Raw genomic sequence first — 23838 nt, 5'->3', positions numbered from 1 at the left:
CAGCCAGACGAGCTGACACGTAAAACTAATCATTGCCATGTGCTTGAAAATAACAGACTTTCTGAAAGTAAGTGCCGGGCACATCCGGTCGTGCCCTCATCACCCTGCGGAAGTGATATCTGAGCCAGGTCTGGGGCAGTCGCCGTTTCAACTAGGCCCGATCGGGGGGGAGTGTGTTCCAGGCGAAGGGCACAGCACACGCAGTGGCATCAAGGCGAACGGGGTGTGGGAAGCATGGACGGTCACTGAGCGGCAGAGAGCACGAGGGCCGAGGTGAGGGTAGGCAGGCCGGCCTCTGCAGCGTCTGCGCCCCTCGGCCCGGTGTCCCGTGCGTCCCAGAGCTGGGGCCATTCGTGTGGTCTGGCACTTAGTGAAGGTCACCTCCAGGTGGTAGCAATAGATGAATAAGCCTAAGTCCTTTCAGACCCTTTATTTGCTCTCCTTTCCAGAACACCAAGACCCGAGCTAACTTCGGCTCCCGCCCATTCGCTTACGCCGAAGGGCAGGCGCACCGCAGCGCCGCCGACCTGTGCACTGACCTGGCGGAGGAGATCAGCGCCAACTTCGAGGCCCTGCCCTTCGCCATGGCATCGGACAGTGACAACGATGCTGGCACCAGCATTGCGTCAGACCCGGGCGCTCACGGGCCCCCATGCCGGATTGCGGCTGTGGCCACCGCGCAGCAACGTAAGCTGCCTCCTCCCAGGTCCCTGCTGCATCCTGGGCATGTGAATGCTGTTGGTTCCAGAAGTCCATTTAACTTGGGCTCGCTCTAGAGCTCCTGGGGATGGGGTAACCGCCCGGTGGAAGGAAATGGGGAGCAGAGGGAAGCAGAGCAGACTGGGACACCCCCCCAACACACACAGAGAGGAATGCTGCCACCACCCAGTGCCACGTGGAGGGTGGCCGCGTGAAAGTGCAAACCTGGGGGAGTCTCCATTTTTTTATTTTTGGTTTTTCAATTACAGTTGTCCCCTTTTCCCCCTCCATTTTTTATAAGAGATAAAAATCCCAGTATTTAATATGAAATCTCCTCATTTAAAAATGTTAATCACTCCTTTAAATTGTTTTAAAACTGAGGTCATCAAAGAATAATAAAATGCTGATTGGAATCTAGGTGGTGGGTATACAGGTGTGCACTCAAACCTTCTATTAGTTGAAAAATTTCATAATCAAAATGAATAAAACTGAGCTTTCCAAATTAAACATGTCTGCAAGCCACATGGGGCCCTTGGGATACTGGTTTGCAAACTGTCTTGAGTATCTGTTTCATTCTTATGATGAAGAACTTTCCAGAGTCTTCTCTAAGTTTAATTATAATCATAACCTACTGTAGGATTCGGGGTAATTATAAACAATTAGTGATTCCTTGGCTTTGCACTTGAAAATCCCTCCAAGCGTTAGGAGTCTTTCTGTCATGTAAATCAAGAGAATGTGTTTGTCCGGGTGGAGAAGTCCATGGTGCATCCAGCCTGCTCTTGCGTGGAATCACTGCCATTGTGCTTTGTTACAGAATACGACAGTGACACTTCCTGCCATTACAAAGTCGAGCTCAGCTATGAGAATTTCATCACTTCCGGCCCAGACCCCCACCCACCTCCCATTGCAGATGATGAAAGCGATGACGATGATGATGATGACATCCCACAGGTAAGAGACCTCAGCATCCACTTAGTTCCCTGGTGTCCAGAACAAACCACAAGGAATAATTTTGATCCGAGTGTGCAAGGCTGGGATTGTTACACTTTGAATAGTGACCCTGGGCTTCACCAGTGACTGGAGGGGTGTTTGTTTTTCTAAGCTAGACAGCAGCAGCAATATCTGTTGGGCTCTTTTGCCCAGTACTTTCCAGATGTTGGAGAAATGAAGTACTTTGGTAGAAATAACAGCAGTAAAGGTGGCTTTCGAGGGAAGGAGGAGAGCGCCCCAAGTCTAGCATTGCTCTCCCCCTTCCCCCGTCCCCCTGGCAGCTGAGGTAGGTTTAGTGTGGTCCACACAGTGTGCTGTGTGACTGGCACGTGAGGGGGGAAGACCTCGGGGGCGAGGGTGTTAGTTAGGGGGTGCTGATGCCTGCCGAGGCCTTCTTTCTGCCTCTGACCCTGAGTTTGCCTTCTTCCAGGAGGACCACTACGCCCTGCTGGTGAAGGCGTGGGAGACCAAGGTTTTTCCTACTATCCGGAGACGCTTCCGCAACGAAGCTGAGCGGAAGTCGGGCCTGGACCAGATAAAGGGTGCTCTACAGCTAGGTCTGGTGCTCTGTGTTTCTTCATGAGGCTCGCTTCATGGTTTGAAGAGATGTGTTTAAAGGACACTCAATATGTCACTCAGGAAAGAGGGCCGCATCTAAATTTGGGATAGACCTGACAGTGTCTTCTCCTTGTGTCTTTCCTGAACGCTGTGGTCGTGGCTTTCATTGGCAGGTTTTTCTCTCCTTGTTGATCTAACTCGGTGTTTTTCAGTTGATGGGCTCCTGAGTGAACCTGGTGTGGCTATCCAAGGAAGCTGGGTGGTCTGGTGGTTAGTAGCTGGGGCTCTGAAGTTGCAGCTGTGTGACCTTGGAAAGGTTACTTAACCTTTCTGGACTTTCCTTACCTTTAAATTTGAATCAGTAATGGTAACTACCTCACATGTACATGAGAAAGAAATAAGTTAATACAGACAAAGCTGCTAAAAACAGTGCCTGGCACATAGCAAATATTCTGATAATATAGTTCTAAATGTCGTAGTGATTAATGATGGTGAGATTTTTTTCTCCCACTGGTTACGGTTTCTCTAGCAAAGAGTGATGCAGAGTTTGACCCCAGACAGTGGGTTGTTATTGCATCTTAAGTGCAGGTGGCTGACTTCTTTTCTAAGGCCTTTGCTCACTTTGTGAAGCACATGCTCTTTGAGAGGCAGAAATGCCTTTTCCCAGCAGGCGCAGCGGCCCTTCCGGTGGAGCACTGGTTTGGTTTTCTGTCATCGTGGTGGCCGTCAGAGACGGTGTAAAAAGTTCAGTTATTGTCCCTGTGTTAGCAGTCTTTCTCTTTTAACTTCTGTCCTGAGACTAGCACCAAATAAAAGGAAAAGCCACCAAAAGACTTTTATTTTTCTTGGCCAGCTTCTGTGCTGAGTCCTTCATTTCCAGGGATAGATGAGTTACTCCTTTTTCTCATTAGTGCCAGGAATAGTCAGAGACAGAGTGTGAGCAAATTGTGTGTGTGTCAGTGTGTCAGTGTGTGAGGTGAGAGTGTGAGCGAGTTGTGTGTGAGTGTGAGTGTGTGTGAGGGAGTGTGGGAGTGTGTGAGTGTGTGAGTGAGCAAGTTTGTGAGGGAGTGTGCGAGAGAGTGGGAGTGTGAGTGTGAGCGAGTTGTGTGTGAGTGTGAGTTGTGTGTGAGTATGAGTGTGAGCGAGTTGTGTGTGAGTGTGTGAGTGTGAGTGAGCGAGTTGTGTGTGAGAGTGAGTGTGTGTGTGAGCGAGTTGTGTGAGTGTGGGAGGGAGTGTGTGGGAGTGTGAGAGGGAGTGTGTGTGTGAGCGAGTTGTGTGTGAGTGTGAGCAAGTTGTGTGTGAGAGGGAGTGTGAGAGTGTGGGAGTGAGTGGGAGCGAGTTGTGTGTGAGAGTGAGTGTATGGGAGTGTGTGAGGGAGTGTGTGAGTGAGTGCGAGTTGTGTGAGCGAGTTGTGTGAGAGTGAGTGTGTGGGAGTGTGAGAGTGAGCGAGTTGTGTGTGAGAGTGTGTGAGAGAGTGAGAGTTGTGTGTGAGTGTGTGTATGAGCGAGTTGTGTGAGTGTGAGTGTGAGCGAGTTGTGTTTGAGAGTGTGGGAGTGTGTGTGAGAGGGAGTGTGTGAGTGTGAGTGTGTGTGAGCGAGTTGTGAGTGTGGGAGTGAGTGAGCAAGTTGTGTGTGAGGGAGTGAGAGTGTGTGGGAGTGTGAGTTGTGAGAGTGTCTGAGGGAGTGTGAGAGTGTGTGGGAGTGTGAGCGAGTTGTGTGTGAGAGTGAGTGTGGGAGTGTGTGAGAGTGAGAGTGTGAGCAAGTTGTGTGTGAGGGAGTGTGGGAGTGTGTGGGAGTGGGAGTGTGAGCGAGTTGTGTGTGAGAGTGTGGGAGTGTGTGGGAGTGTGTGTGAGAGTGTGAGTGTGAGCAAGTTGTGTGAGAGGGAGTGTGGGAGTGTGTGTGAGGGAGTGTGAGCGAGTTGTGTGTGAGTGTGTGAGTGTGAGCAAGTTGTGTGTGAGGGAGTGAGTGTGTGGGAGTGTGTGAGCAAGTTGTGTGTGTGTGTGAGGGAGTGTGGGAGTGTGTGTGAGCGAGTTTGTGAGTGAGTGTGTGGGCGTGTGAGAGTGTGTGAGAGTGTGAGTGTGAGCAAGTTGTGTGTGAGGGAGTGTGTGGGAGTGTGAGTGTGAGCGAGTTGTGTGAGTGTGTGAGGGAGTGTGTGTGAGAGTGAGCGACGTGTGTGTGAGTGAGTTGTGTGTGAGAATGTGTGAGCGAGTTGTGTGTGAGTGTGTGTGTGTAAGGGAGTGTGTGGGAGTGGGAGTGGGAGCGAGTTGTGTGTGTGTGAGTGTGAGCGAGTTGTGTGTGTGTGAGCGAATTGTGTGTGAGTGTGAGTGAGCGAGTTATGTGTCAGAGTGTGAGTGTGTGAGGGAGTGTGTGGGAGTGTGTGAGAGTGTGAGCAAGTTGTGTGTGAGGGAGTGAGTGTGTGTGAGCGAGTTGTGTGTGAGAGTGAGTGTGGGAGTGTGTGTGAGTGTGAGCAAGTTGTGTGTGAGAGGGTGTGAGAGTGAGTGTGGGAGTGTGAGTGAGTTGTATGTGTGTGTGAGGGAGTGTGAGTGTGTGAGAGTGAGTGTGAGCGAGGTGTGTGTGAGTGTGAGCGAGTTGTGTGAAAGTGTGAGTGTGAGCGAGTTGTGTGTGTGAGCGAGTTGTGTGTGAGAGTGTGTGAGTGTGTGCGCAAGTGTTTTTCCCGTGCTTCTATCCGCAAAGCTCAGACCTATGACAGTGGAATGAGCTTGTTTATACATGATCTGTGGGAATAGTCATACACCCTGTGACATGGTGTGAATGCTTCCTGCCATTACCAGAGCCCTGTTTCAGCTGCGGACCCGAATTCCAGGGCAGAGGGAGCAACAGTGAGAAAGACCCTCGGGTGGGAGGGGACACGGGAGGGGGAGAGAACAGCGATAAGGCTGAACCCGTGGGCCTGAAGGGGACAAGGAACGGCGGGAAATGAGCTGAGAGGGGGCAGGGGGCAGCGGGCAGCGTCAGCCTTGGCAGGGACTTTGGATTTTATTTTGAGTAAAACGGGAAGCCATTGGGTGTTTTAAGCAAAGGAGCAATGTAATCTGATACCGTAGATCCTACAGGTAAAAAGATAATTTGTTATTCCTCATTCATTCTCAGCACCTGAAAGATGCACCCGCTCTGTGCTGTCAGCCCACAGAACAGCTCCCCTCCTGTACGCACACGACTGTCGTGTAATAGTGTAACGCCGGGTTCCGTGCTGCCGGCCGGGACGCGGCAATGCCCGTCACCGGTCTTCCAAGTGAGGAGGCCTTTGTTTGGGTGGCATTTTTATTGTCATCGATTTACGCACTTACTTGTCCACGCATGCAGCACATGCCTCCCGGTGCCGGGCCTTGTGCTGGGGAACGAGGGGCCTTCTGTGAGCCCGGCTGAGGTGCTCCCTGCTCCTGGGTCTCACTTCCCGGTGGGCAGGCTGCGCTGTCGTAAGGGCAGGTCCCGGGCCAGAGCACGGCTGCCACAGGCCGTCCAGCCCGCGTGGCTCCTCTACCAACACGGGATTTCAGCCGAGACCTACGGCTCATTTGGCAACCACGGGGTTAAGCTTAGAAAAATGAAGCGCCATTTGTTCAGGGAGCCTGGTGCTGCTTCCTGCTCATGGAGAGCGTGAAAGGGGCCACAGAGCCCTCCAGTGCGCTCACGAAAAGCTCTGATTGCCCTCATTGGCTGCCGAGCCTTTATTTCCACGTGGGTTCTGCTTGAATGAGGACTCTTCTCTTACCGTTTGTTCCCGGGGCCCTCCTGGATGTCCGTGGCCACTGGGCCCTCTCCCCTCTGCTCGCAGTTCAGAGGAGGAAACGTGTAGGCAGCAAGCAGCAAACGGGCTTATCCAAAGGCAGCGGCGGGACCAGAGCAGGACCCGTGCCTCCTGGGCTCGTGACTCACCCAGAAGCGCCTGTGGCCCCTGAATACGTCATGCCCAGGCGTTCTCTTAGGATCCATCTGCGTGGCCATGGCCAGTCTGCTGAATGCTGAACATTTCCCTTCCAAGTACAATCTCCTTCAACACAGCAGTGGCAGAAGCCGATGGAGGGTAGGGAGATGGCCCATGGTGTCCAAAGGGTCCCCCGGTGAGGGTGAACCCATGGAAGGTTAAGGAAATCGCCTCTGGGCTGTTCTTGTTTAGTCTGGCCCGCGGCCTCAATTCCTGCTTAGCAGACAGCAGAGTTGCTGGGGGATTTTCATCTCCTCTCTAGTGCCTTTGGAAACGGGGCAAAGGTTATAGTTCTGTAACCTACTATTAGGCCCAGTTCCTTGCTTACTCTGTCTGACCCTCCCTTCTCAGAGCGCCCTTCTCTAATTTCAGCCCCTTCCGAGCTGTGCTTGGGAAACCTCTGTGCCTTCCCGTTACGGCAAATGAAGGGGTGGCAGGTACGTGGGAGGGCGACAAGCCTGTTTGAAGGTAGATGCTGTCAGCACCCGCCCTTTCACCCACACCCTCCGGGGCCAGGCGGGGGGGCCGCGGCCACAGCCCAGGGAGCAGCCCCGCCCCGCGGCCCTCCCCGCAGCGCCGGTGTCCTCAGGGCTCTGGACGTGTTTACTTGGTCTGTGAGACAGCAGCGGCTGTTGCTACTGAACAGAACGATGTGTCCTCTCCGGGGAAGAGAGAACAGAGCAGATTTCAGTCCTGAAGAGAAGTTACGTTGCTCTCTGTCTCTCTTCACTAAGCAGCATGTGTTTATTATAGTAAAAGTCAGGCTCAGTACAAAAACGTATAAAGGAGGGGTAAGGATACTACCCTCACTTTCTTCTTACTCCATTTGTCCCACAGGTTGTTCTTTGACTTAACGAAAATGAAATGAGCACATAATAATTTATAACCATTCTGTACCGATAATTTATATTTATCAGCAATGCCGCACAGTGTCCTTTGCACACTCACACTTGTGTTTCTGTGGGACAGACTGGAGAGACTCCTAGAAGGAAGGCCCCGAGTACTTTAAACCCGATAGACCCTGCATCACTACCTTCCCCAGAAGGCGACGTGTCCCCACCCAGTGTCTGCAAGGTTCTCTTACCTCTTCGCTGCAGGTAGAAGCAGGGCCGAGGCTGCCCTGCAGACCGTGTGCTCTTTGGGGGGTGACCAGCGCTGTTCTGCTTTGTAGGCATGGTGGACATTGCCCGGCAGACCGTTGAATTCCTGTATGAGGAGAACGGTGGCATCCCCAGAGACCTTTACCTTCCCACCATTGAAGACATCAAAGACGAAGCAAACAAGTTCACAATTGACAAAGTCCGAAAAGGTTGTGCTTTCCCCCGTTCCCCTCCTGCGCCGCGTCCCGTGAGACGAGAGGCTGGGTTCTCCTAAGTGTGAGCTTGAGCCGAGCAGCCGCTAGCTCTGCTAGGGGGACTCTCCTTACTCAGAGTGAGGGGACCTCTTCCCGGCCCTAAAACTTCCTGGGGGGCACAACAGACGCTTGTCTGGCCCTGGCGGTCCCCCGCACACCCCCAGGGCTCACCGGCAGGAGCAGGGCGAGCCAGGGCAGAGGTGCAGAGGGAGGAGCGGGCGGGGCTCGGGGTTCCAGGAAGCTTCTCAGGCTTAGTCCTGGCTGCTGTGCTGACAGACCAGGACTGTGTGGCTGTGCTCTGCTTTTTAGAATTTTCGTAGAATGACTTTCTTTTGATTACAAATCTATCACACAGCCCTGGCTCGTGTGGCTCGGTGGATTGAGCACCAGCCTGCAGACTGAGAGGTTGTGGGTTTGATCCTGGTCAGGGCACGTGCCTGGGTTGCAGGCCGGGTCCCCAGTTGGGGGCACACAAGAGGCAACCGCACATTGATGTTTCTCTCCTTCCCTTTCTCCCTCCCTTTCTCTAAAAACAAAAAAATAAAATCTTAATAAATAAATAAATTTTTTTTTTTTTTTTTTTTTTTTTTTAGAGAGAGGGGAAAGGAGGTAGAAAGAGAGGGAGAGAAACATTAGTTGATTGCCTTTTGCGTGCCCCCAACCGGGGACCCGGCCTGCAACCCAGGCATGTGCCCTGACTGGGAATCGAACCGGCGAGCCTTTGTTTTGTAGGCCAGTGCTCAGTCCTCTGAGCCACACCAGCCAGGTTAATAAATAAAATCTTAAAAAAAAAGATCTATTGCACATTTTGAGGAAATGAAAATATAGAAAAGCAAAAAAAAAAAAAGAATTTAAAAACATTCATTATTAGGTCTTCACAAAAATATCCAAACGTCATGGGCAGGTATAGGAATATATATTTACTTTTCTTCATTTCTTATTTCAGATCTAATTCACATACTTTAAAATTTACCCTTTGAAAGCATATGGTTTAATAGTTTGTAGTATATTCACAAAGTTGCACAATCATCAAACCATTGCCTCTGACTCAAGAACATTTTCATTTCTCAAAAGGAAATTCTGTACCCTCACCACTCCCCACCACACTCTCCTTCTGGCCTCTGGAACTATTAAATGTTCGTTCTGGACATTTTCTATAAATGAAATCATACAACATGTGATCTTTTGTGTCTGGCCTCTCACATAGCATAATTTTTCAAGTTTCATCCATGCTGTAGTACATCTTGGTACTTCATTTCTTTTCATGATAAAATAATATTTTATTGTACGGACAATACCCCACTTTGTTTATTCATTCATCAACTGATGGGCACTTGAGTTATTTCTACATCTGAATAATGCTGCAGTGAACATTTGTATACGAGTTTTTACGTGGACATGTGATTTCATTTCTCTGTGTAGGAGTGGAATTGCTGAGTCATATGGTAGCTTTATGTTTAACTTTTTGAGGAAATGCTAGATTATTTTACAAAGTTATTGCACCATTTCCCATTCCCACCAGTAACACATGAGGGTTCTAATTTTTCCACATCCTTGCCAGCACTCACTATGGTCTGTCATTTGATTATAGCCGTCCCAGGGGGTGTGAGGTGGCATCTCATTGTGGCTTTGGCATGCATTTCCCTAATGACTAATGATGTTGAAGATTTTTTCATTTCTTTTTAGGGAAATTATTATTCAAATCCTTTGCCCATTTTAAATTGACTTCTTTGTCTTGTTGACTTTTGATAGCTCTTATAACATTTTGTTGTATTATTCCCTTCCAGACGAGGCTGTGTCCCTTTTTGGTTATAACTGAGCTGAGGGTATTGCTAAGTGCTGTAGAGCAATTTTAGACCCTAACACAGAGGGTCCCGAGATGACGGTGGCACTTGCTCCTGGAAGAACTTCTCTCTCCTCCCTCCGCAGGCCTCACAGTAGTAACCCGCTCCCCGGACAGCAATAATGTAGCCAGCAGTACCGTTGGAACCGCTCTGCCAAAATTCGCCATCCGAGGGATGCTGAAAACCTTTGGCCTGCATGGGGTCGTCTTAGATGTGGACTCAGTGAGTGCACAGCCTTCCTGCCAGTTCGATACCCAGTCAGGGCACGTGCCTGGGTTGCGGGCCAGGTCCCTAGCTGGGGGTGTGCGAGAGGCAACCGATCGATGTATCTCTCCCACATCAGTGTTTCTCTCCCTCTTCCTCCCTCTCTTCCCCCTCTCTAAAAATGAATAAATAAAATCTTTAGAATAGAGCTATCAGACAGATTCCCTACTTTTACAAAATTAGTAACATCAAAGCAATGAACAGAAAATTTACCTGGCAACAGTGTACATTGGACTATTACTGAACTATAGCACTGTTCTTTTTAAATTTCTAACTCATAATTACATTGAATTTCTCCTTTATTTTACCAGCAAAAATTTGCCGACTGGTATGAAAAAATACACACACTATCAGTGCAATACTAACCAGATGTCTTTGAATTTTTAGTCTCAGTGAGTGCCATGCAACTAGCATTTGCTTCTACAAAACTTTAGTTATATATAAATATATATACACCAGTATAACATATATATATATATATATAATATATATATATATATATGTATTTTAAAACTGGGGGGAGTCAGTGCAGAAGGACAAATAGACGTTTCCTTTCACTGCTGCAGGTGAACGAACTGGTGCAGGTGGAAACGTACCTCCGGAGTGAAGGCGTGCTGGTCCGGTACTGGTACCCTATTGATATGTTGGAGAGACCCCCAGCTGGCTACCGAAGGACCGCCACCAATGGACTGGTCACACTGGACAACACCAACCTTCAAATTCACAGGTGAGGTTGAACCCTCTTTCTAGCGGGCCACAGAAAGCCACTTACTGCGCTTCAGCACGTGTGCCGTTCACCTTGACAGGAAAGCTTTCCTTCCAGCCTCGGCGTCAGGGAGGAGCCGGCTGGCACAGACCCAGCACGGTCGCAGGAACAGGGAGGCCAAGGTGCGGGCTGTATCGATGGTATCCCCGGGCCCGCGCCCCAGCCCTCCGTTGTGAGTTGGAGGGGTTGAGGGGTGGCTGGAGATCTGGAGTGTGGGGGACAATTGCAAAGAGTGAGCCAGGAGGGTGTCCAGGCCGGGCCGGCAGCCGGCTCGCCTCTCTGCTGGGTTGTGGAAGTGCTCCTTCCTTGAGTGCCTGCTGGTGCCTAGCAACATGCAGGGGCCTGGGGGGTCTCCAAGGGAGCATGTACCTCCTATCAGTAGGGTAAACCCTAAAGATCTGGCAAAATTCCCTTCATAAGCCATTTTCGATGCTATTCATCTGTTAGCATCACAGTTCCTCAGGTTATCAGTTTTGAACCAACTTGATTCTCTCGCCAGCTTAGACCTACTGTAAGTCCAGTTGCATGTACCCAGCACCTTCCTGCTATCTCCACTCAGGTCATGTATGCCCCCCATTTGGATGGTCTGAAATTCACTTGGACAGTCAGGTTCACAAAACCAGAATAGGCCACACTTGGCCTTGGCTTCACTTAGAAAGACACAGAACAAGAAGCCTGGCATGCCACAGGGCAGTGTCACGCATCTGTTTTCAGCAGGAGCCATCAGAGTCGTCCACACAGAAGTTCAGGCGTTATTACCTGACCCCACCCACCCAAGTGACAATCCAGGTGTGAGGGATAGACAGCAGGCACTGCTTATGTGGCTGAGCAGCCCCATGTCCCAAATAGAAGCCAGTATCTTCTGTGACAACTTCACAGGCATAAATTTTAGGCATTCCAACCACCCTAGACCAACCACCAGTCTATTTTCCATTTCCATAGCTTGACTTAATTCTGGACAGTCTCTACCAATGGAGTCATCAATATGTGGCCTTTGTCTGGCTTCTCTCTCTCAACACCATGTTTTCAGGGTTCACACATGTTGTACCAGGTGCCAGTGCTTCGTTCCTTTTTATGGCTGCATGGTATTCCATTGTACAGACTTAACCGTCACTCAGCTGATGGACATTTGGGTTGTTTCCACTTTTTGTCTACTATGAATAACACTGCTAGGAACATACGTGTATAACTTTTTGTGTGGACGTATATTTTCATTACTTCTTCAACAGTGGTTTTTGAGTTCGGAAAAATCAGACATAACTAAATGTACCTTTTTTGCCCAAACACAAGTGACTAACTTGGAGGACAGAACCTGGGACCAGAAGAGAAGCCTGAGATGTGGCTCTTCCCCTCCGGCAGCCTGTCGCCCAGGCCAGCATGGGGCTGGGGCATGGATGCTGAGAGGTCCCCTGCCTTGTCCCTCGCAGGGAGCTGCTGCGGTGTGAGGCCGCGCTGGCCAGGCTGTACTGTCGCATGGCGCTGCTCAACATCTTCGCTCCCAAGCTGCCACACCTGTTCACCCGCCTCTTCCACATCCCTGCCATCCGCGACATCACCCTGGAGCACCTGCAGCTGCTGTCCAATCAGCTCCTCGCTCCGCCCCTCCCAGGTAAAGCTCGGCTTTGCTCCCGGCCCCGGCCCCGCGGAGGTCAGCGCAGGGAGAGAGAGCCCTGGGAGAGCCAGGCCGCGGGCGGGGGCGGGCTCGGTGTCCTCGCTGTCCACGGAGGGGCCGGGAAGCTGGGCGCACAGCACCTTTAGGCTTGTATAGACAGCTGCACTCCAGAACCACAGTGGCCTTAGCACTGCTTGCTTGCCCTTTGGGAAGTGTAAGTATATATACTTAAAAATAAAAATTCTTAAAAATCAAAATTTTAAATGTAAGTATATCATTCACTTTAGTCATTACTCTATTAAGCATTCACTGAGCGTCCCAAACTAATTGTGGATCCAGAAAAAGTAGTATTTATGAGATCTAGTTGGTCGCTGTACTGCTGCCACGGATGTTCTGTCTGACATGTAGAGGAAGGAGTATGTTACCGTTACCACACTCCTCCGAAGCAGACCTGCTGATTCATGGGGACTTCAGGCCGAGCTGCGTTAACGGGCCACCTTGTGTGTCTGCTCACACGGGGCGCTGCGTGTTGGCTGCCCTGGAGAATGCTAAGTGATGAATCTGCCCAGCCCAGTCCAAGACTCAGGGCGCTCTCTGTCTTCCTTGGGCACCCTGGCCTTCAGGCTGCCCACCTTGACCTCCCAGACCAGCAAGAGGTGAGCGCACAGGCGGCCCTTTAAGCCTGAAGGGCACCTCACAGTCCGTGAGCTGCGTCTCCACAGCGCGTCTCAGCGCCTGTGCCCACCAGCCCCCCCCAGGACTGAGAGGGTCCAGAACATGCCTGGGAGGCTCCAAAGTGCTTAGGAAGCAGCTTTGCCATAAAGACGGAGCCTTGCTTTACAGACGCCACTCTGAGCCATCCTAGCGGTTCCTCAGCGCAGCCTGGGCTGGGCCAGGGCAGCCCGGTAGGTCAGGCAGCCTCTGCGAAGCCATGAACCAAAGCAGCTCCACTTCAGATTTTATTTTAGGAAGTAGTTTCGCTGCTTGAAAGAAAATTTAAAGAACACTGATTTCCTGAATCCTCCCCCCTGCCCTCCCCACTCAGGATCAGATTGGTAATGTCTGTTATCTGTTGTCTTAGACATTATGTCCAAACTAGGCCATCTCAGGCATCAGGACAGTCTGTTCACTGTCACTTAAAATCTCACAGCCATTGCTGCTGTGGTTCTGGTCAACTTTGAGCCCTTTCCTGCCCGCAGACGGCACCATCAGCTCCGGCTCGATCCTCCTGGCCCAGTCTCTGCAGCACTGCGTCCGTGCCCAGAACTGCTCGGCCACAGACCTCTTCTACCAGGGCAGCTCCCAGACGGTGAGGGAGTGGCTCAACGTGGCCATCACGCGGACGCTGCACCAGGGCGAGGAGAGCCTTCTAGAACTGACGAAACAGATCTGCTCTTTCCTGCAGGTAAGAGTCCAAAACTCTAATACCCTGAACTGGGTCCCGGTTTTTCATTAGAGGTCTTGCGAGCTTGCTAGAAATGACCCTTTCTTCCCCAACCTAACCTTCACCCGCCCCCCAGCCCCCGAATTAATCTCCTTTGACTGCCTGGTCCCAGGTGTACATAGTGTCCTTCCTCTGAAAGGCTTTCTTTTCTTGAACGGCTGAGCCTGGTTGGCTCCGTCCCTTTCCTGGGAGCTGACAAGAGGAAGAGCACTCCTGTGTTCAGCCTGTGCCTTTTCCTGTTCAACGTCTCCTTGCAGACAGCCCCAGAGCAGTTCCCGTCCGAAGAGTTTCCCATCTCCGAGTCCAAAGTCAGCATGGATGTCAGTTTCCCTGGGGCGGCCTTTGTCGTTGCGTCTTGCAGAGAAAGTCAGTCTGGATTCCGCAAAGAGTAAGTTGCCGGTTCTCAGATGGTGATAGGGAGAGAAAAATGAAATGGATTCTGGGGAATTGACAAAGAAAAACTGAAATTTTTTTTTTCTTTATTGCTTACTCTGTTTGAAAATAATTTAGAGTTCTTCCATATTTTAGAAATTAGTCTTTATAAAAAACAACCGTCTGGAATGTGGTGGGAGGCATTCTCCCTGACCCTCCTCAGGACAAAGCCTCTCTCGACTCTCCCTGGTGTGCATGTGGGCTCCCCTCACCCCTGTCCCTCCTCCTCAGCTCCTCTCTGTACAAGGCGCCGTGGGCGCGCGTGCTCGTGTACGGGCTGGGCCACAAAGTGAAGCGCAATGGCCAGCTGAACCTCATCGAGGCCGTCTGCTACCCACGGGACGCGTCTCCGGCCAACACCGGGCTCACGCCTCCCCCCACCACCAACCAGTACCCTTCTGTGATCCTGTCCACAGACAAGGTCCACATCAAACTGGGTGAGTCCCGCGTGAGCTCACGGTAAGAAGAACGCCCTGCCGTCTGTCTCGGCTTTCCTTCTTCTTAACGCTAGAAGGGTTTTGTACCTTGTGCCTTGCTGTGTTCCAGTTTCCTATCAGTAGAGAACAAGACTGCTTGGGGCAGTGTATTTTAAACGCAGGAGATTAAAAGAGCTCCCTTCCCCGCCTGGGGAAGGCCTGGCAGGTGCTACCCAGGCTAGGCGGGGATTTCTTTTCCTTCCTCAGTGTCAGCTGGGACACCCACGGTTTAGGTTGACCTGAGCAGAGCGGTCTCCTCAGGTAGCTGGATAATGCCAGCTGCCTTTCCTCGTGTTCTCATTAAAACCCCCCTCTCCTGGGTGGAATGTGGTTCCCTGGGGCGCAGGCCTCTGTGCGCGGCTGTTCCCATCTAAGCGGTAAACAGCCCTCCGGCTGGGCTGGGAGGCCTGGCTGGTCCCATCTCCCTGGCCTCTGTCGTTAGGCGCCCACAGGTTTAGGCCCGTAGGGGGGCTCCGCCTCCGTCAGTCCTGGCGCGATCGCTGACCGTCTGCTTTCGGAGCCACCCCAACTGACTGTTTCTGAGTAAGCACCTGGAGGAAAGGAAGACCTATCTTAGAGTTCACCGCACTTTCTTAGTATGTTTGACAAGAAAAGACAGAAACGTATTTGCTAGAGACAGTGATAAGATATATTGCAACCTTCAGCCCAGATAATGGGCAGTGACTACTCCACAGTCCCAGTCCTAGAGACATTACATCCGTAGGGAATGAAATGAAAGGATGTTTCTTAACGATTTGGTCATTGCTGAATAACTTTATAATCTCTTGTTATTAGGGTGTGTTTTCTTGTGGTGTTTTGCCTGCACTAACTGTTTCACAGCTTTTTATTAAACACAGAGAATCTCTGCCTTGCCTGTCATTCCCAAGCAAACATTCCCATGTAAACGTTCTCCCCAAAGTGCAGGCCAGTCAACACAGTGCTCCCTGACTTGGCCAGGACCCCTGACTTCCAGCTATATCTGACCAGTGCTTGCCTTGGCCCTGGGCCTCAGCCTCTCTCCTCTCTCAAGTCAGATTCAGGCAGCTTGGGTTGGATTCAGACCACGGCAGTGACAGAAGAAATTAGAAGAGAATCAAAGCCCAAGGTCCTGGTAGTTCACTCTGTAAGCCTCACGTAAACTCAACACTCTTACGGGGCTGCAGCCGTACCAAGGAGCTGATCATTTCTCTGCCGAGCTGGGTCTGTTCCAATGAAACATCTTTCCAGATCTGACTTACTGGTTCCATGCTGGGTCATCAGGCTGTTTGGTATCCGACTGACTGGGGAAAGTTTATCCTTCCCTATTCCCCTTGCTGTCATTTGTCCTGTTGCCACCTGATCAGTGGACTCCCTGGGGGGGGGGGGTCCCCCAGCCCCTCCCGCCTTCAGCAGATGAGTAGCCAGGCTTTCTGGCCCCGTTTCTCCGCAGCCCCTTGGAGATCTTGTTCTCAGGCTTCTTTTGATCAGGCGCTGCCCATCACCCATCACGAGCTGTCCTCTGGGCCTTCTCCTAGGAGTGTCCCCACCGCCCGGGGCCGTGCTGGCACTGCACTCCCTCCCGCCGGAGCTTCCCCTAGCCATGGCATTCGCAGAGCAGTTGCTGTCCTGGAAGGCGGAGGACGGCGACGGGAAGTCTGAAGATGAGCCTGACACCGTCCCGACATCTGTCCTCCTACAGGTGGTGGAGCTGCTAGGTGAGGCTTTCCTCCCTCAGGGTCGGGCCCTGGGGGCGCCGCGAGGTGGGCAGAGGGGTGACCACGGGAGCCCGGACAGGGACAGCCCCCTACCAGGTTACTGCCATCGGATGTGGCGTGGGGAACCCAGTGGAAGGTGTGGCCTCCGCTCCCAAATCCGTGTTCTGCGAGGATTTCCGTTATTTTGAGGGGTGGCAACTAACCATGAAAGGAAGGCGCATTTCATAGTCCTTCACTTTAAACCATGAGTAGATGCTGTTGTGATAACTTCAGAGGTGAAAGGTGAGGAAAGTGGGTGGCGTGGAAGAGGGTGATGCTGCAAAATCGAACATCATGACTTCAGAGCTCCTGAAGGGCTCACTGGGGGCTGCAGTTTGGCAAAATTAATGGAATGGTAAACCTGAGGGTTGTGCATTTACCATGTGTAAGTCTACCTCCAAAAAGTCTAAATAAATTTTGAACCTTAATGAATGATGTATCTTCTTAAGTGTCTAGGGGTAAAACGTACTGTCTGCAACTTACTTTGAAGCAATTAGAAACCAACGTGAGTTTATGGATGAACGGAGGGACCAGTGGAGAGACATGTTAATAAAGCAAGTGTAGTGAAGTGCTACTGGTGGGCATGTACCTACCTACTCTGTCGGTCTTTCCTTTTTCCTATGTTTTAAAATTGTTTTTCATAATAAAATGTTGGGGGGGGAGAAAGAGTTGCAAACACAGATGCCCTGAGGGGTCAGGCAGCTGATAGTAAAGAAAGAAAGGGGGGGGGGGCACGTGCCTTGGGGGGCAGCCCCAGGCCTGCCACGCTGCTGCCTCCAGATGTGGCCCCAGCCCCTCCAGCTGCTATTGCTTTTTACGTAAAGGGAGGCCGGAATCCTGATGTTGATGTGAATCCCCCAATTCTTAAATGTTAACAACCAATTAAATCCTTTAAGGCACATGTGGCAGTGGGTGGGGGAGGTGAGCAGGGGATAGTTCTCCATGAGAACCAGCTGTCCTTGGCCTCAGCTCGGGGGCCAGCCATTTGCAATTTTGGTGGAGAAGAGCTCTCCCCAGGCTGTCCTCCCACATAGAGGTCAGGGGTCAGAGGAAGGACAACGAAGGCGGAATCGTGCCTCGAGGGCCTAGCCCGGGACCCCGCTGGCTCTTGTCCTCCGTGAGGCGCCCTTGTCCAGTTAGAATGATCAAACAGCAGCACCCTGAGCGGAGGGAGCTCAGTCCTCCGCCTTTGTAGGTGCCGGGCTTAACGGGAGATTCACGGTAAGCCACGCAGACCCAGCCGTCAGGAGCCACGGTCTACAACAGGACGATGGGACTCTAACCTTCCCATCGGCGTGAGGGGGGCCTTGGACACACGTGTGGTCCGTGTCATTCTAGGCAGCGGCTCCCAACCTCAGTCGTTCTCGTGTCACCTCTGTGGTTCCTGCCACGTCTGCAGGCCGTGCCTTTCATCATTTATTTCATTGTTGTTACGACAGTTACCTCCTTTCTCCTTTTCTAAACTTATAGTTTTAAAGAAAACTTTATTACTTTAAATGGAACATTAGTGTCCCTTGCCGTACATAAGATAACTATACAAAATAAAAAGATAAATAGTTACCGTTACGAAATTCTGACTCAATACCATTGCTTATCAAAGACTCTGAGTCCGTGGCCCACTCCGCTTAGAATACACAGCGCCCGGGAAGGCTTGCTTACTGACAAAATCAGGACTGAAAGAAGGCGGGGTGTTTCTTTGCTGCGTGTGAAACTGGGTTGTGCCCAGTAGTGAGCGTCCCGTGGTTCAGAAAACTCTGTTCAAGGGACCTGGCACCGGCTGGCCTTGATAACCCATGAGAGGGAAAATGTTGGGCCTCACAACAGAAGCCAGCCCCGTGCCGTTGTGTGCCCCAGGGGTGGAGGCTGCAGGTCCGGGTCCAGCCTGCCAGGCTCTCCCTCTAGCGGCTGTGACCTTGGGCAAGTCCTTCAGCTCTTAGAGCCTGTGTTTCTCCCCCTGTGGGCTGGGGTGAGCTGTGTAGTCCACGTCTCAGCACTGCCGTGAGGGTTGAATCCACTCAAGTGCTTAGGACGGCACCTGGCGCGTAGTCAGCGCCCTGTGGGTGATGACCGCTTTGTGTTTGCTGCAGGGAACTTCCTGTGGACCACGGACACGGCGGCCTGCGTGAAGGAGCTGGTTTTCCATCTGCTGGCAGAGCTGCTGCGCACAGTGCACACCCTGGAGCAGAGGAGGCACCCCGCTGGCCTGGCCTCCTCCATCGCCCTCCAGCTGAACCCCTGCCTGGCCGTGCTGATGGCCTTGCAGTCCGAGCTCCATAAGCTGTATGACGAGGAGGCCCAGAGCTGGGTCTCGGGCAGCACCTGCGGAGGCTCGGGGACCGCGGCAGCCACCGACCAGGGCAGGTTCTCCACGTATTTTCATGCGCTCATGGAATGTTGCCTGGCGGTGGCCGAAGTGACCCTGCCTACAAACATGAGTGTCTCGGCCAGTGGAGTGACCTCAACGACCGCCCCAAACCTCAGTGACTCGTCCTCCTCCTCGTCGTCCTCCCCAGGACAGACACCACAGAGCCCTAGCCTCCTGTCCAAGAGGAAGAAAGTCAAGATGAAGCGGGAAAAGGCCTCCTCCTCTGGGAAGCGCCAGTCCTCGCGCTCCGTGGACTCTGACCCCGCCGTGCTCAGCATTGGGGGCAGCAAGCCCGAGGACATGCTGTGGTTCCATCGCGCACTTACCTTGCTCATCATCCTCCGGCACCTCGCCAGGAAGGACCCACAGGGCCTGGGCGTGACGAGCGACGCCATCGCTGACGCCTGCCAGGCACTGGTGGGCCCCACCGCCCACAGCCGCTTACTGGTGATCTCTGGAATCCCCACCCACCTGGACGAGGGCATCGTCAGAGGCGCCATCCGCAAGGCCTGCAATGCCCATGGCGGGGTCTTCAAAGACGAGATTTACATTCCCCTGCAGGACGAAGACCCCAAGAAACCAAAAGACAAGGCCGAGGGCAGTGACGGGAAAGCCGATCCCGAGAAGACCCTTGGCTTCCCCAGCACAGACAGCCTGGAGGTCAGCACGTCCAGCGGCCTGACCCCAGCCATGAGCATCAGCGCGTCCGCCTCCACCAGCCAGGCCTCCATCTGCAGCTCCCAGGGCATCTCGCAGACGGTCAGCGACCTGTCTGTGGACCTGCTGCCCTCAGGCCTCGAGCTGCCCATCCCCCCTGGCTTGCTGGAGCCCCACGGGGTGTCCAGCCAGGAGAGCCTGGACATCTCCCTGTGCAGCACCGGCAGCCTGGGCAGCCTGGGCAGCCTGGGGGAGCCGCTGGACAACGCAGAGACAGCCTCGGTGTCGGATGTGGGCTCCATGTACACGGTCACGTCCCTGGACAACCAGCCCCTGGCCGCACGCCCCATCAAAGGCTTCGCGGTGGTGGAGGTAACGGCTCGCTCTCCTCTGCAGCCATGAAAATCAGGAGCACTTTGAATCCCTTGCACCCCGGTCAGCCTTCCAGTGTCATTTCCTAGGCATTTCTTAGTAAGTGACAGGAGGACCTGTAGAGGGCTCCCTGAGGCAGCTTTTGTCATGCCGATTACCTGCCTTTGGGGTCACAGCTCTGCCAGCGCTACCAAGTCTGATGTCAGGAAGTGCCCGCAGTTTATTGCTGAGTGGGGGAAGGCAGAGCGACCACGGAGCTGACCTTTCCCGATGGGGGGGGCTCTATCAAGTACATTCCAACTCAGGCCTCAGCAGTACCTTTCTGAGGGTTTACAAACATTGCCATCGCAGGCCCTGCCCAGTGCAGCTCCGTGGGTCAGGCGTTGTCCACAAAGCAAAAGGTTACTGGTTCGATTCCTGGCCAGGGCACATGGCCAGGTTGCAGGTTTGGTCCCGAGTGGGGTATAACTGATCGATGTTTCTCTCTCACATCAGAGTTTCTCTCCCTCTCATCTCCCTCCCTTCCACTCTCTCTAAAAAAATAAGATCTTTAAAAACAAACCAAAACATTCCCATCACAGGAGGCACCCTCACTGAGCAGTGTCAGAATAGACTCTTACCATTGCTCCTGGTGATTCTGAGTTTCCGGTGATGCACCCATGGCCGGGTCACATTTTCACATCAAGATCCTGCATGTTTCTTGGGCGGGCCTCCTTGTTTGGAAACCCTACATCTTGTGACTCCCTGCACCATCCTGCCCTTGTCGGGTGTGGGGGGCAGGTGCTGGGTACGGCACACGCATAGCCTTGCTGCCTCCAAAAGGGGGCTCACGGGCCCCACGGTTGGTCTCCTCCCTTGCTGCCTGCTTCCTGGGCACTTTCTCTGAGCTTGGCAAGGACTTCAGCCCCTTGGGCTTCAGGGTAAAGCCACAGACTGAGCCAGGGTTTAGCAACAGATTTCCAGGTATTCCCCTAAAGATCACCACTGTTGGTACATGGGAGAGACTTTTCCAGAAGGCCCGCTCGCCCAATGCTGAAGACAAGGAGAGGGTTCCAAGGAGGGGGGTTGAGCAGGCAGGAAGGATGCGAAGGTCATTCCTGTTGAAGAAAGGGTCACTCTCTACCCCAATCCTGACCCTGTTCTTTGTTCCCACAGATAAGATCCCGAGCCAAAATCGAGAAAATTCGAGCCAGTTTATTTAACAACAATGACTTGATTGGTTTGTCAAGTTTGGACGGTGAAGACGAATTGATGGAAATGTCAACAGAAGAGATTCTCACTGTGTCTGTAGTAAATCAGAGTCTGTTTGATACTCAGGGTAGCCCAGGGTTAGAAGATTATTTCAATGATAAGTCAATTAAAGGTGAGTTATGAGCTTTTTTAATTAATAGACTTTCTTAAGCAATTTTAAATTTACAGGAAAAATGGAGTGAAGTTATTCCCACCTCTGTTCCTAATTTCCTGTATTTTTAACATCTTGTCGAGCAGTGGTCCCCAGCCCTTTTGGCACCATGGACCGGTTTTGTAGAAGACAGGTAGGAGGGGCGGGGGGGACAGGAGGCAGGGCTCAGGTGAGCTTTGCTTGCGGCCTGGTTCCTAACAGGCTGCTGACTGGTACCTCTCCACAGCCTGGGGGTTGGAGACCCCTCTTATAGAGGAACTGTGGCGGCACCCCTGGATTTAGAGACTTAAGAGATGATTCAGCGGTGTGGGGAAGCTGGAACAAGGCCCGTACTTGGCTAACAGAAGATTCACTGAGTGCATCTTCATAAGACGGAGAGAGAGGGCTGGGCAGGCTGTCGGGCAGCCCCTGCTGTGGGCCACTGGGTACCAACCAGCCAGAGGACCATGGCGGCCTCGGACCTGAATGTGGGCTTGTGTTCAAGTCGCTGTGTCCTTTGTACGTAGCCAGACTCCCCCTCCCCGCCCCCACCAGCCCACAGCCCGGCAAGGCCTTGGTGCTGTGGTTCTCCTGGCGGGCTCCGTGCTCACACCCCCAGAGAGGAAGGACGAGGACGGGCAGGAAGAAGTCAGTCAGCCCTGCAGTGGGGCCCTTGGCCATGGGAGGCATGCAGGAAGGCGGAGAGCCCCTTGGGGAGCACCTGTTCGGGGGCAAAAAAAGAAGTGTATTTTCTGTGCTCCTGGACAACCTTCTTACGTCAGAACACGTCCTTTTTCCATCTGCTCACTGTGTCCGTTTCGGAACATGTTCAGTAATGAGCAGTAACTGCTGTCCACTGCACTAAAAACACCTGTGGGGTCTGTGTCTTCTCGTTGCTTTGGGACTGCGCATCACACACAAACATGCCTTTGCGGTTACAGTAGGTTAAACCGCCGGAATAAATAGACCCAAGGGATCAGTGGCTCAGACCCAGTGGAAGCGTAAACTTTGCACATGTAAGAGTCCAGGGAGAGTGCTGAGCTCTGCCATCTGGGGCTTGTCATTGCCATGCAGCCAGGGAGGGGGACGAGCGCAGAGGCCGCTGCCTGGCTCGGGAGTGGCTAATGCCGCAGGTCACAGGGCTGCACCTTACAGCAAAGACTGGCTGGGGAACCGAGGAGTGTGCCCACACGGGAAATGAGGCCGTGTGGACAGCTCCTCCTCCCCACTCATGTCTGCCATCCACTTTTAGACGCAAATTGTTTATGAAAAATCAATCAAGTGCCACAGGGCTTATCCTGACACAGCGTGTTCATGGCAGAATTGTTTTGCCCACCCTCATTCTGTGACAGGTGAGAAGCTGGTGCCCGGGGCCAGAGAGGTGCTGACGGAGATATTTAAGAGTTGTGCCCATTCGGAGCAGATGCTGAGCCTCACGCCAGCAAAGCCCATCAAGGTGTCCGACATTTATCTTAGCAAAGAGCAGATCAACTCCCAGACGCCAGGCAATCTCCTCCACCTCTTCTTCACTAACGTGCGGCCTCCGAAGAAGGTTCTGGAGGACCAGCTCACCCAGGTAGCTGTCCCTCCCTGCCATGCCTGTGCTGAGCCTCGGGAGCACCTCGGGGGGAGCCTCAGGACCTTCCCCCTTGGCGCTCCGCAGATCCTGAGGAAATACGGCGTGCCGAAGCCCAAGGTCGACAAGGGCAAGTACAGCAAGGCTGGCAAGGAGCAGCACCCCGTCAAGGTGGTGAGCACCAAGCGGCCCATCACCAAGCCCCCCGCCAAGGACAAGGCCGTGCTCAACAGCGTCAGGTGGGTGTTATCGGAGTTCGGGAGATGGGCTGGGCAGGGGGCCACGGGAGCCATGTCCGCGCGGGTCCCTGGGAGGCCAGGCGGCCTGGCCCTTCCCTGCTGCTGGGGTCCTTTCAGCCCTCGGTCGTCAGCCTTTCGTTTTAGTCACAAGGACAGTAAAATCCGGACCACACAGGCTGGATAGCAGACTGAAATAATGAAGCACCTAAGACGTACAGGCTTGTTTAAAAATTCTAACTTCTGTTCACCACACAAGTAACGCATAGTGATTATAGAAAGACTAGAAAATGAATTTGTGCTTATTGAAAAAAACTGAACTACCCCACGCATAGCACCTACTTTTTCACATTTAAGCACATGGCATTGTACTCCTGGGTATGTATTTTTTCTTAAATTTTAAGTGGCTACCACGGTACAGAATTCAAGCCCACACACAATGAAAAGCCACACTCTTTCTGTCCACTCCCAAGTCTCCCGGTCGCCTCCCCAAGGCCCGCGTTGCTCCCGCAGGCTTCCAGAACTCGGGTGCGCGCCCAGAGGGGGGGCTGCGCACGCGTCCCATTCCTGACTGACGCTTTAACTGCTCTCCTTGCACAAAAAGAACTTCCTCTTTTTCTAATAGCTACGTACTAGTCCATGTGCACATGTGTATGTCTTTAATAGAATTTTCTTTAGCTACGGGCTTAGGCCTCTCAAGTACTCATAGGTGAAACTCTGACAGCAAAGTGTTACCGAGGAGGAATTGTTTAAATAATCAGAAAAGCAAGGGATATTTTTGTTAATTATATATGAATGGTGCGTTTATAGCAGTACTGCCCAGAACCTTCTGCGTGATGGAAACCTGTGCTGTTTCTCAGCCTGTAACGTGGTGAGTGCAGCCAAGGTGCTGAATCTGTCGCTCTATTTTAATTAAACTGAAGGAGCTACATCTGGCTTGTGGCTGCTGCTTGGACAGCGCAGCTCTGAAGTATAGAGAAATAATGTTTGAAAAGTGTTTCTTCAATATTTTTCACTTTTGACAACGTCATTCCTCTTGATCATTTATGCTCAGTAACTTCTCTGGGTCAGAACAAAGCTCGTATTGACCCCAGCCTGTCCGAACTCTGAGCTGTCGCCGGGGCGCGAGCCAGT

The 23838-nt window shown here is 52.4% G+C and overlaps 1 protein-coding gene across 2 annotated transcripts in view; it reads left to right on the top strand.

Moving 5' to 3' along the window:
* HECTD4 (HECT domain E3 ubiquitin protein ligase 4) overlaps nt 1-23838 on the top strand; it is a 146793-nt gene that overhangs the window by 111628 nt on the left and 11327 nt on the right. For both annotated transcript variants that reach the window (XM_090292081.1, XM_090292080.1), the window contains exons 50-64: nt 450-687; nt 1514-1650; nt 2120-2246; nt 7364-7501; nt 9476-9612; nt 10221-10381; nt 11848-12029; nt 13232-13437; nt 13734-13864; nt 14140-14345; nt 15899-16078; nt 18205-19511; nt 20667-20874; nt 22245-22468; nt 22556-22707. In XM_090292081.1, coding sequence (XP_090148207.1) covers nt 450-687; nt 1514-1650; nt 2120-2246; nt 7364-7501; nt 9476-9612; nt 10221-10381; nt 11848-12029; nt 13232-13437; nt 13734-13864; nt 14140-14345; nt 15899-16078; nt 18205-19511; nt 20667-20874; nt 22245-22468; nt 22556-22707 — 3734 coding nt within the window. The remainder of the gene's footprint in view (nt 1-449; nt 688-1513; nt 1651-2119; nt 2247-7363; nt 7502-9475; nt 9613-10220; nt 10382-11847; nt 12030-13231; nt 13438-13733; nt 13865-14139; nt 14346-15898; nt 16079-18204; nt 19512-20666; nt 20875-22244; nt 22469-22555; nt 22708-23838) is intronic.

Source organism: Furipterus horrens, unplaced genomic scaffold (assembly GCF_987537825.1).
Source record: "Furipterus horrens unplaced genomic scaffold, mFurHor1.1.pri manual_scaffold_11, whole genome shotgun sequence".
Lineage (NCBI taxonomy): Eukaryota > Metazoa > Chordata > Mammalia > Chiroptera > Furipteridae > Furipterus > Furipterus horrens.
Note: the sequence above shows the minus strand (reverse complement) of the source record. Positions and strands in the feature narration are given on the sequence as shown.